General features: G+C 43.5%; 1 protein-coding gene across 3 annotated transcripts in view; it reads right to left on the reverse strand.

The window, feature by feature from the left end:
• si:dkey-97m3.1 (fatty acyl-CoA reductase 1) overlaps window positions 1-13,749 on the reverse strand; it is a 175,186-nt gene that overhangs the window by 11,362 nt on the left and 150,075 nt on the right. For all 3 annotated transcript variants that reach the window (XM_063057912.1, XM_063057911.1, XM_063057913.1), the window contains one exon: window positions 889-1,060. In XM_063057912.1, coding sequence (XP_062913982.1) covers window positions 889-1,060 — 172 coding nt within the window. The remainder of the gene's footprint in view (window positions 1-888; window positions 1,061-13,749) is intronic.

A 13,749-nucleotide genomic window follows, 5' to 3' on the forward strand; every position in this document is an offset into this window, starting at 1 on the left:
AATGAGGTCTTTAGTTCCCCAACACCCACACCACGCTGTGGGAATGGTTCTCATGTGAACACAGCAGCCACATGATTGAAAACATCTAAGACAACATTAATCAAATTGTTAGTGAATAGCAGCACTTCATGGAAGATAAATGGGATCGGGACCCAGGTGCACAGTTCATTCTCCTGTATAGGTTTTGCTACTGGGGAAATCAGTGTGCACAGTCCTGCATAGTTCTACTACTGACTGCTCCGTGACAGCTTACATAATCCAATTAGTGGCATTTGTAAGGATATTCCAGAAAATAAAAGTGTATCAGGGTTAAAAAAATATTTACCTAAATGCATAAACATTTTAGAGATATGTGAAAATATGAGAGTGGTGCATAATAAGAAACTTCAATTGTCCAAAGCAGTGTAGAATAGCAAACAGATGCAGGATAAGGAGAAGAGTTTCTGAAATGGGGTTCAGAACTTTTTTCTTAATGAGTACATTCAAAGCTCAATAAGGAAGAATCACTGAGCCTGTTTCTGAGAAATCATCCAGGTCAAGGGGAGCAAGTAACATTAAGGAACATCTAGAAAGCAGTGATCACACTATCACAAAGTTCACAATATTTGGGAACAAGTTGCAACACTCCACGTTAATAATACTTGATTGGAAGATGGCTTATTTCAATCAGAAAAGGCAGATACCGGAACAAGAGCTTTGTATGCATAAAGAAAAATGAAGTCTGTTAGTCTCAGATAACTTTAAAATAGATTTCTATCCTTGCTATGTGGGGTGGGGGGAAGAATAACTGGAACAACAAAGTTAAATTCTACATTGTTAAATATGAAAAGAGCCTTTTCAATACTCAAGTCCAACCACTTCAGATCTACAGTATAAAGATCTACTTACCTTGGTTTTTGTCCTGTTAGCCTCAGGTAGAGATCGTAAAGCAAAGCAGGGGCTTTATGACTGACAGCAATCCAGTACTGATTAATCAAGTAATTTGATGTTATATTTGCATTCGGCCTCCTAAAGGCTTGATCCAATGGGTTCCTCTTAAATGTTGAAATGACATGGTACTCTGTAACAAGGATAACAAGACGCAGTTAACTTTAAATATAAATTTGTACAGATGCTGAAAACCTACACAAAATGCTTGAAGCACACAGCAAGTCAAGCAACATCTACGGAGGGGAATAAACAGACAACGTTTCAGGATGTGTTCAAGGGTCTCCGCCTGAAGCACCTGAAATTAATTTTGCCTTATTTAACTGTTTAATGCACTAATCCGTGAGAATAGGCATGATTAACTCCACTCGTGCCTTCCACTGAATTCAGTAGACCAACCTCATGCTGCCTGTTCATCTGCTTGACCATTACTAATCACATGCTGAGCAGCCACAAACCTCAGGATAAGCACAAAATTGCGAGCAGCTGGTCTCGCTTAAATTGGCCTTTACTCCACAAAATAACCTGAAAGGTAGATGCTAGTCTGGGTTGTTACTCCTTGATCAAATGGGAGTGCAGGGTCTACGATTTTCCCACATGGCACCAGAAGTCCTGGGGAAAGTGACAGAAATTTCAGGGAGCCAAGGGAAATTTCAGGCCTGCAAGTGGGCTATGTCCTAAGCTCCTTCCTTTACTCTCTGTATGCCCATGACTGTGTCATCACCCATAGCTCCAATCTGCTAATTAAATTTGCTGACAATACTACATTTATTGGCCTAATCTTAAATAATAACGAGGCAGCCTACAGAGAAGAAGTCATCACCCTGACACAGTGGTGTCAAGAAAACAACCGCTCCCTCAATGTTGCAAAAACAAATTTGTGGACTACAGGAGAAATGGAGACAGGCATCGATGGATCTAGGGTTGACAGATGAACAGCTTTAAGTTCCTCAGCATGCACATCAAGGATCTCACGTGGTCTGTACTTATTGGCTGTGTGGTGAAAAAGGCACAACTGTGCCTCTTTCACCTCAAATGGTTGAAGAAGTTTGGTTTGGGCCCCAACATCCTGAGAACTTTCTACAGAGGCACAATTGAGAGCATCCTGACTGGCTACATCACTGCCTGGTACGGGAACTGTACTTCACTCAATCGCAGGGCTCTGCAGAGAGTAGTGCGGACAGCCCAGCACATCTGAACTTCCCACTATTTGGGTCATTTATAAAGACAGGTGTGTAAAAAGGGCCCGGAGGCCCCAACCACAAACTGTTACAGCTGCTACCATACGGGAAATGGCACCGCAACACAAAAGCCAGGGCCAACTGACTTTCGACCAGCTTCTTCCACCAGGCCACCAGACTGATTAATTCACACTGATACAATTGTATTTCTATGTGATATTGACTGTCTTGTTGTACATACTATTATAAATTACTACAAATTGCACACTGAGACAGAGAAGTAAAGATTTTTACTCCTCATGTATATGAAGGATGTAAGTAATAAAGTCAATTCAATTCAGAAGAAAAACCCTTCAGTCCTAATACACAAAAACAGGGAACAGCACCTTAATTTTTGCACAGTCTTCTAAATGCAAATAATTTCAAATGATTGTTGCTGCCACTTACAGTTCTTCAAGACCATTTTTATTTGTTGCAATGTCATCACTTTTGTCTTGCACCATCGTCCCTTTCATCACTTAATTACAACTTCCAACCCATCACAGATCTGCCCTTCTATTCTTTCCTCACATTTGCTAAGTATTTTGTAACTATATTCTTCAGTTCTAATGAAATAAAACAGAAATTGGTGCAAATACTTGATAGGACAGGTAGCATCTGAGGTTTGATCTCACCACTAAGCACATCTTTCCCTCCACCCCCCCCCCGCTTTCCGCAGGGATCGCTCCCTATGCGACTCCCTTGTCCATTCGTCCCCCCCATTCCTCCCCACTGATCTCCCTCCTGGCATTTATCCTTGTAAGCGGAACAAGTGCTACACATGCCCTTACACTTCCTCCCTTACCACCATTCAGGGCCCCAAACAGTCCTTCCAGGTGAGGCGACACTTCACCTGTGAGTTGGCTGGGGTGATATACTGCGTCCGGTGCTCCCGATGTGGCCTTCTATATATTGGCGAGACCCGACGCAGACTGGGAGACCGCTTCGCTGAACACCTACGCTCTGTCTGCCAGAGAAAGCAGGATCTCCCAGTGGCCACACATTTTAATTCCACGTCCCATTCCCATTCTGACATGTCCATCCACGGCCTCCTCTACTGTAAAGATGAAGCCACACTCAGGTTGGAGGAACAACATCTTATACTCCGTCTGGGTAACCTGCAACCTGATGGCATGAACATCGACTTCTCTAACTTCCGCTAATGCCCCACCTCCCCCTAGTACCCCATCCGTTATTTATTTATATACACACATTCTTTCTCTCACTCTTCTTTTTCTCCCTCTGTCCCTCTGACTATACCCCTTGCCCATCCTCTGTTCTCCCCCCCCCCACCCCGTCTTTCTACCCGGATCTCCTGTCCCATGATCCTCTCGAATCCCTTTTGCCTATCACCTGTCCAACTCTTGGCTCCATCCCTCCCCCTCCTGTCTTTTCCCATCGTTTTGGATCTCCCCCTCCCCTTCCCACTTTCAAATCTCTTACTAACTTTTCCTTCAGTTAGTCCTGACGAAGGGTCTCGGCCTGAAACGTTGACTGAAACTCTTCCAATAGTTGCTGCCTGGCCTGCTGCGTTTACCAGCAACTTTGATGTGTGTTGCAAAGAAAAATCACTAACATTTTGGATCAAAGATCCTTTTGCCAGGTCTGAAGAAGGGCCTTGACTGAAATGGGAGCTGTTTTTCTTGCACAGATGTTTGCTTTGTCAAGTGTTTCCAACAACTTGAAAAAAATCCATAATTGGCTGTTTATTTGGTTTTCAAGTTTTCCATCTCCATAGATGGTACTTTATCTAAACATTACAAAATTTCTAAGATACATTGTGTATTGGCAGACATGACAGAAACATGCTTCCACTGTCAAGGGGCATCAAAGTGTCTGATGCCAACCTTCCAAGCCGTAGAAATGGATGCAATGGCAAAGTCCAAAAACAGAATTGCAGACCAGGGTCTGATGGGTGATGTCTCAGTTTTTGTTGTGTCACAAAATTCAAGTCTTAATGTTATGCATTTTGATACCATAAATATTCAGGCTACAGTCATCATGGATATCAGTGTTTAAAGAGGCCTAATGTGAAGCTGCCAAGCATGGTACTATTTGTGATCAGAGCTCATTTTGTGTGCCGTTCGTTATTTGCCTCCCACGTCAAGATTTTGTAGTTTCTTTAACTTTGTAGGTATCAGTCAATTTGAAGGTTAACGGTAAGTCACTGGTGCCTCGTAGATACTAACTGGCACCTCCTTAGTGCAAGAGGTATCAGGAAAGTTGAAGTCACCCATCACAACAACACTATAATTTTTATATCTTTCAAATTCTTTTAGTCATCTTTCAGGTGACGAAAATTATCTCAGGAAAGAAAGGGTTAACATATGAAGAGTGTTTGATGGCTCAGGGCCTGTACTCACTGGAATTTAAAAGAGTGAGGATTTCACTGAAACCTACCAAATATTTAAAGACCTAGAGTGGATATGGAAAGGATACTTGCAATAAGCAGGAGATTCTAGGACCAGTGGGCACAGCCACAAAATAGAAGAAACACACATAAAAATTGCTGGTGAGCGCAGCAGGCCAGGCAGCATCTATAGGAAGAAGTACAGTCGACGTTTATAGGACGTTTCTTTAGGACAGAAATGAAGATGAGTTTCTTACGCCAGAGGGTGGCCAGTCTGTGGAATTCATTGCCACAGACAGCTGTGGAGATTGGGTCATTGGCTATATTTAAAATGGAGATGGGTAGGTTCTTTATTAGCAAGGGCATCAAAGATTACAGGGAGAAGGCAAGAGGATGGGGTTGAGAGGGAAAATAAATCAGCTATGATTGAATAGCAGAGCAGACTTGTTGGGCCAATAGCTTAAACCTGCTCCTAGGTCTTACACCTGATTTGGCATTAAATATGTTGACAAGTATTTTAGTCTTGCCTTTATCATTGGTGCTGGGCTCTGTCATCACTGAGGATCAGTATTTACTAATGAAATGTAATTGGTATACAAATAGCCAGTATCAACAATGGTGACAATGAAATGATCAGATTGTCATAAAATAACAATACCAGCTTCTCATCAGGTTCAAGAATGCCCGTTATCTTTATGCTCAAATCAACTTCAGAGCCATCGCAGTGGATGTAATCAAGCTGGTCATTTGCGATTAACAATCAGAAATAAATTCAGTGATGGCCAGCAACATTCCATAAATGAATTACAAATATATTTTCCTTCCTAAAATCCTGCACATTCCCCTTTAAACCAACTGTCCTGGTAAAAATACGCTTCAAAATCTTTCAAAGTCACTTATTTTCATTTTGACTTTTAATTTATTTAGAGATGCAATGTGGAACAGGTCCTTCCAGTCCGCCGAGCCCAACAACTCAATTTGACCTAGCTTAATTACAGAAAAATTTCTTATAAACAAAATGTCAAACATGAAGAATCACATGCCCGTGGGGAAGCCTATTCATATTCTACTACCATAATTTGATGTAAATTCAATCCTCTCTTCCTTTGACCCAGGCAGTTAAGCCCCTTGAAGCTAACTCAAAATTAAGCAAACACGGTACAGCTTATCACAGTGATGTCAATTTATATTCTCTATTTTAAAAATTCATTCAGATGTGAAGTAACAAATTATGTTGTGTGATGGAAAGCTGGGAGGCAGACGTCATACGTAGTATCACTTTTCTCCATTCTACATCAGTGTTTTCCAATGTGACTCTCCAGGTCAAGTAGCAGGTGTTGATAATACTGGAGCTCTGGACTAATAGGATAGGGACCAGTCTTCAAAATGTTCACTTGTAAATAGAGATGCAATTCATTCAGTTGAAACATGCAGCAGAAATTTTGTCTTGAATATCAAATTTTTACTGTACTAAACCTTAGCATTCATTAATATTTACAGGACTAAATGTTAGCATCCATTGAATTATCAGGTCTAGGTCAAGTATTGTTTCCTATATGAACCAAACACGATGAACACGATTCTTAGCAAAAAGTGGGGCAAGAGGGGTTTGGTTGGTTGTTGCAGGGTCAATCCTAAAATAATTTTGGATATGGAGGTGGAGCTCCCCTTTAAAAAAAATTATCCTATTATTCTCCTCCCCTCTTTAAACTTATTCCATGAAATTTTGCCTCCATCGTTCAACCCAAGTTTATTCCTAATATTCTATATGGAAGATTTCCTGATGTTAGACATCAAATTACCAAGATAATATTAAATGAGAAGAATTCATTTTGGACTTTACCTACATCAGCTGAATACCACACAACTTATCCCTTCAGTCCCTGGAAATCCCATATTTTACCGTGTTATTCTCTTGCTCTTGATATCCACACAGAGTATGTCAGGTTTCTCCTTAATACAACTAGCCAAGGATATTTCATGGCCCCTTTTCATCTTCTAATTTCTCTCTTACATTCTTTCCCTCACATCGTACATTCCTGAGGAGACTCCCTCAATGCCAGCTCCTATACCTGCCATAACACTTCCTCTTTTTCCTTTCCAATCAAATGCTGTAGATCCTTTGTTTCTATATGCCACCAAATCTGCCAAGACATCTAGTCCCATTTTAAATTTTATTTCCAGTATTTCAAGTACATTTATTATCAAAGAATGCATAGATTATACAACCTTGAGGTTTACTTGCTTACAGGTAGCCACAAAGCAAGAAACTGGAAAAAAAACCCAATTTAAGAGAAAAAAAGACACTCGATGTCCAAGAGAGGAAAAAATACAAGTCATGCAAACAACTGAGGTGAACAAGGGTATTCCAAACCAAAAATAAATCCTTCGATCAGAACCCTGGAGCAGCCCGGAGTAGGCCCAAAGCCTCACTCATCATATTAGCAGGCACAGCGGTCATGGCATAGCCTTAGTGCCATGGAGATGACCATCACGGAGAATGAGCGAAAATGGCTCTCGTCCCGACCACCACTGTCTTTTCAGTCACCTGGGCTGGCGTTTAAGTTGACCCAATGACAGAACAGCGAACATCATAGAGAGTAAGCAAAATCAGCTCTCGCCTCCGATCTGGGCCAGTATTTAAATTGTCTAAAATAAATGGTGCATTGTACTTCACACTAGGACCCAAGCACCGCTGCTATGAAAGGTCTTGAGTGAACCTAGACCATGCTGCCCAGTGACTTGCTCCATGCCCAGATTTCACCGTCCAGCCTGAAGCTGCTCTCAAGCTCCTCAAATCAGCTCGGAGCCAAGAGTGATCCAACCCCACATCTGACCCAGTTGTACAAGCATCAAAATTGAATCTCCACTGTCCAGGCCCCAACTTCTTACAGTGCCCAGGGAGACCCAACCTCACACCTGGGCCAGTTGTACGGGCATCAGAACTCCATCTGCATCGATTCATCCCCCAAACTCACCTTGCCATCGCTCGCCCCTTCACTGTTTGCAATAATATCTGGCGACTCTGCACGTGCTCTCCCAAACAAACTGCCTTCTATACGATCCTATACCCGAGAAACCCTTCTAAACCTCCAATCTGCTACATCTAGCAAGATTAACAACACCCTGGCAAAGCTACTGACCCAGCTGGAGATCACCACGCCAGAGTTGCTTCTTCAACTCCAGACTGCACCTGGACCCGACCAGCGAGGCCTGGTCCGAGGCCCACCATGTTCCCAGAGACCCGCGGCCTGCTACGGAGCACTTGGAGGCCCATTCCGACCAGCACCTCTCCGGAGCAGACGACCAAAAAGAAGTGACGTTGGTGACCTCAAGGTGCCCCAGATGCTTCCCTGGAATGACCACCGTAAAACCCTGTTGGTGGACATCCACAGCTGCCGGAAGCGAGGCCTCTGCCGCCGACCTCGGAAATTGAGCCCAAGGCTCGGCTGGAGCAGAGGCCTCTGCAACCGTAACTCAGCTCACGGACTTATTTTAGCCAGGAGCCCGGCCCTCCGGGATTAAGTGTCTGCTTCGGGGCCCAACCCAATCGACAGCCCAGGCCCCCGGCAGCTGGAAGTGGCAGCGCAGCCTCCCCCCGTCACTCAGCCCGATCCGGAGCGCCCGATGACTGATCCCTGTGGGCCGTGTCCATCAACCTCAAAGAGCTGTCAACAACACACTGCACCAATGGAGACCTGGAAAGATGTACTACTTACAGAGGAAGCGTGGGAAAAGAGCTGGGCTGCTGGTCAGATTGAAGCTGAGGGGCGTCAGGGTCCCTATGTCCACCATTCTACTAGCTAATGTGCAGGCCATAGAGAACAAGGTGGATGATCTTAAAGGGAGACTCACCTACTGCAGGGAGATGTATATTCTGTTTCACCGAGACCTGGCTCTCCCCTGCCACCCACGACTGTGCCATCCAACCGAAGAGATTTTCGATCCATCAGATGGACCGCACGGCATCTTCGGGCAAGACATGGGGGAGGTGGTGTCTGCCTACTGATCAACACTGCGTGGTGCTCGGACATAGTGGCACTGACAAGCTCCTGCAGCCGGACCTGGAACACCTGTCGGTGAAGTGTTGTCCCTACTATCTGCCACGGGAATTCACCTCGGTCATACTGACAGCGGTCTACATTTCCCCCCAGGCGGACGTGGAGTGTGCTCTGAACATACTGTATGCCAACATCAGTGAACTTGAGACCACGTATCCGGAGGCTTTGCTCATTACTGCCAGGGACTTTAACCAGGCCAACCTCAGAAAGGCGCTGCCAAAGTTATACCAACATATCTCCTGCCCCACTAGAGGCCTGAATATACCTGACCACTGATATACAGCAGTCAAGGATGCCTACCGTTCCGTCCTACGACCTCACTTCGGAAAATCGGACCATCAGGCCGTACTCCTCCTCCCGGTTTACAAACAGAAACTGAAGCGGGAGGTCACGGTGTCAAAAGTGGTGTCGCATTGGACAGAGGAAACGGATGAGGCCCTCCGTGATTGCTTTGAATCGGTGGACTGGTTAGTATTCAAGGACTCAGCAGCTAACCTCGATGAGTATGCCTCAGCTGTCACGGACTTTATCTGGAAATGCACAGAGGACTGCGTGTCTCGCAAGACGATCCAGGTATTCCTTAACCGGAAACTTTGGATGAATTATGAGGTCAAGTCCCTTTTGAAGGCTAGAGCTGCGGGGATACCAGTCGCTACACAGAATCCAGGCGTGAACTCCGGAAAGCCATTAAGGGTGCCAAGAGGCATTATAGAGCCAAGTTGGAAGCCTAGGCTAACCAGAGGGATGCCGGTAGACTATGGCAGGGACGAAATGAGATCACTGGGCGCAAAGAAAAGGCTGGGAGTATCAATAATTGTGGTGCTTCTCTTCCTGACGAACTTAATGTATTGTACGCAAGATTCGAACAGAAGAGGAACGTCCCGCTCCCTCCGGATGAACAAGACCTGGTGGCATCAAGATTCGTCACCGAGGAGGACGTTAGAAGGGCCTTCCTGTCAATAAAAAGATTTAAAAAGAAAGAAAGAAGGGCCTTCCTGAAGATAAATCCAAGGAAGGCGAAGGGCCCAGATGGCGTCCCGGGATGGGTTCACCGGGCCTGTGCAAGCCAGCTAGCTGGAGTGTTTGCTGACATCTTCAACTGCTCCTTGCTTCAGTCTAAGATCCCCTCGTGTTTTAAGAAGGCAACGATAATCCCAGTGCCGAAGAAGAGCAAGGTGGCATGCCTGAATGACTATCGACCTGTGGCTCTGACATCAATTGCTATGAAGTGCTTCGAGAGATTGGTTATGGCACACATCAACCACAGCCTACCGGTCAACCTTGACGCTTTGCAACTCGCCTACCGGAGCAACAGGTCAACGGCAGATGCCATCTCTCTGGCCCTACATTCCTCCTTAGAACACCTGGAGAATAAAGACGCATATGTAAGGCTCCTTTTCATTGACTACAGCTCTGCCTTTAATACCATCATTCCAAATAAACTGATTCCTAAGCTCCGGAACCTGGACCTTAGCACTCAGATCTGCAGCTGGATCTTCAACTTCCTCACAGACAGGACCCAGGCTGTAAAAATAGGGGACAAGCTCTCCTCTACAATCACTCTGAGCACCGGTGCCCCACAAGGCTGTGTACTCAGCCCCTTGTTGTACTCACTGTACACCCATGATTGTGTAGTCAAGTTTCCATCGAACTCAATATATAAGTTTGCTGATGACACCACAATTGTAGGCCGTATCCCGGGTAATGATGAGTTTGAGTACAGAAAGGAAATTAAGATCCTGGTGGCATGGTGAGAAGACAATAACCTATCTCTCAACATCAGCAAGACAAAGGGATTGGTTGTTGACTTCAGGAGGAGTAGTGGACTGCACGACCCCATTTACATCAGTGGTGCGCAAGTGGAACAGGTCAAAAGCTTTGTTCCTCGGGGTCAATATCACAAATGACCTGACTTGGTCCAACCAAGCAGAGTCCACTGCCAGGAAGGCCCACTAGCACCTTTACTTCCCGAGAAAGCTAAAGAAATTTGGCCTGTCCCCTAAAACCCTCACTAATTGTTATAGAAGCACCATAGAAAGCATTCTTCTATGGTGCATCACAACCTGGTATGGAAGTTGTCCTGTCCAAGACCGGAAGAAGCTGCAGAAGATTGTGAACACGGCCCAGCACATCACACAAACCAATCTTCTGTCCTTGGACTCACTTCACACCGCATGCTGTCGGAGTAGTGCTGCCAAGATAATCAAGGACACGACCCACCCAGTCAACACACTTTTCATCCCTCTTCCCTCTGGGAGAAGGCTCAGGAGTCTGAAGACTCGTACGGCCACATTTGGGAACAGCTTCTTTCTGACTGTGATAAGACTGCTGAATGGATCCTGACCCAGATCTGGGCCGTACCTTCCAAATATCCAGACATGCCTCTGGGTTTTTTTTGCACTACCTTACTTTCCCTTTTCTATTTTCTATTTATGATTTATAATTTAAATTTTTAATATTTACTATCGATTTGAACTCCAGGGAGCGCGAAGCACAGAATCAAATATCGCTGTGATGATTGTACATTCTGGTATCAATTGTTTGGCGACAATAAAGTATAAAGTATCAATTAACACAATTTACCCCAGGAAATGTATTTTTAAGTGATATTTTAGTCAGATTTCTTAGCTTTTTGACCAACAGGAAGCTGTCGCAGATATTCGTTAGCACCATCTTAACCACAAGCGCCATACTTAACCACATCATGCGTGCAATCGCTTCTTCCCTATGTTTAGCACTTTCTGCATCTAATTTAATCTGTGCTTTACCAATTTGTACCTTTCAAAATGCCACTGGCAATTTCATTGCACTCCTGGCAAGAGCCCAGCAATTCAATCACTCTGTATTGACTTTATGCAAATAGCAGCACATTCACCAGACAAGATTGCAATCTTTCAAGAAAGCAGCTCACCACTAGTTCTTTAGGACAATGTCTTTTCCAGTGATGTTTTTGTTCTGTAAACAGGCAAAAAAAACCTGTCGATACAAACCAAGGTTATTGCCTGAATGATTTGTCTTTTTTCCAAATCAGAGTGGCTATACTAGAATAAAGATGAAGAGTAATTTCAGTTACTGCATTAGACTTCATTTCACTGATAAGATCTCATGGTTTTACTGACTGGACTTTTCATTCTCCTCTTCACATCAGTAATTGCATTTTGAAGAGATTGATAAAACTATTTATTGTACTTTAGCAGCAGTTATTTCTTTTGACTACACTCCATAAAGAACCCTATTATTACCCAAGGAGTCCATGGATCCCAGATTAGGAATACAGATGAAACCTGATTAAGGATCTCGGCCCAAAATGTTGACTGTTCATTTCCATAAATGATGCCTCCTCTGCTGTTTCTCCTGCGTTTTGTGTGTTGCTCTAGAAGTCTAGATTAAACTTTCAGACAACATTGTGATGTTTCCACACAAGTCATACTGTTCTCCACTTCATTTAAAAAGAAACACACTTTATTTTGAAGCAGCTAACTAAGCAGAAAATGGGAAAAAAAAACAGGAAAAAAAAACTATCATTTAAGCTAATGGATAATTGTATGGCTTGGGTACTTCTATTAATCAAAAGACTTAAAGAAAAATCTCATGATCATTTATATTACACTGTTCCAATTGTTGACAATCAGTACATGCAATAGATAAAATAAGTGATGGACAGGAAAGAAATGTTAATGACATCTATAATACCAGTGATCTAGATATTGGATACACTGATATATCATTAAAACACACTGTTCTGTTTGAAATGGAAAATGCTGGCCTGTGAAACAGTGCCACTATGGCAATATCAAAGACTGCTGGCTGTTTGTCCAGTTGCCAGACTGTGTGGGTTACAGCCATTTAAGGGCCTGCTCCATTATCAACAAACACATAAGAGGCATATGTTCAACCTGCTCCATTATCAACAAACACATAAAAGGCATATGTTCAACCATGCAACACAGAAAACAAACAGACAAGGGAATGTGCCCTGAGGCTTTGAGACCAAGAGATATGGAAGTTCTGAAGGGTGAATGTGAAGAGATCTTCTTGGTGCAAGAGAGGACAAGCAGCCAGATAATGCACTCCCAAGAAGGGATGGGTTGGCAAGGAAACTGCCAGTCCAATTAGAGTAAGGGATGGGTTGGTAAGGGAACTGCCTACCAATTAAAGTCTTTCTGTTGAGCTGCATCTTCAAAATTTTTGAAGAGCTTCCTGCAGAAGTTATGGCTGCCCTTTTAAGTAGAAACGATTTCAAATAAAATATGGCTGGCTGGCAGCGATGAACAATTGCCCATGGAAAATAATGAACATCAATATCTCACACTTGAAGTATGAAGTGCTACAAAATGGAAAATAATGTCATCAGGATGACAAGCACGAACTAAAGTTTATTGGCATGACTGCTGAGCACATTGTGGCCCAATATCCAATACACTGTTAATTACCATTAAACCACAAGACACAGGAACAGAATTAGGCCTTTCAGCCCATCAAGTCTGCTCCACCATTCCATCACAGCTAATTTATTATCCCTCTGAACCTCATTCTCCTGCCTTCTCCCCATAACCTTTGATGTCCTGACTAATCAAGAACCTATCAACTTCCATTTAAATATACTCAATGACTTGGCCTCCAGAGTCATCCATGGCACTGAATTCCAGATTCACTACCCTCTGGCTAAAGAAGCTCTTCCTCATCTCTATTCCAAATCTATGTCCCTCTAATCTGAGGCTGTGCCCACTGTTCCCAGACTCACTCTGTGGAAGAAAATTTAAAAGGAAAATTAAATTTAACCTTTGTCTGAGACTGTCTAGCTAATAGAGGAACCGACTGTAGACATGCGCTAAAACATTGGTAGAGTTGTTGATACATAACAAGTACTTCTTGAAATCACTGACCAAATATGTTTAGCTGTTGGCTATTGCCCAAAATTTACTGTATAAATTTAAGTAGTAACTTGACATTCACACAATGGCTCCCCGTGATCACATACTAAAGGGTTAACCTTATACCAAGGTCTATGTCTTTATTTCTGTTGCCCAACAGAGTAAAGACTCTCACAGTAAATTGGTGATGGAATTCTTTTACAGTAAAATACCATAAATCAGGGCAAATTCTTCGACATACCCACTATAGGAAACATCCTCTCCACATCCACCCTCGGTCTTTCAAGATTCGTTAGGTTTCAATGAAATATTGCCCT

This window comes from Mobula hypostoma, chromosome 9 (genome assembly GCF_963921235.1).
Source record: "Mobula hypostoma chromosome 9, sMobHyp1.1, whole genome shotgun sequence".
Lineage (NCBI taxonomy): Eukaryota > Metazoa > Chordata > Chondrichthyes > Myliobatiformes > Myliobatidae > Mobula > Mobula hypostoma.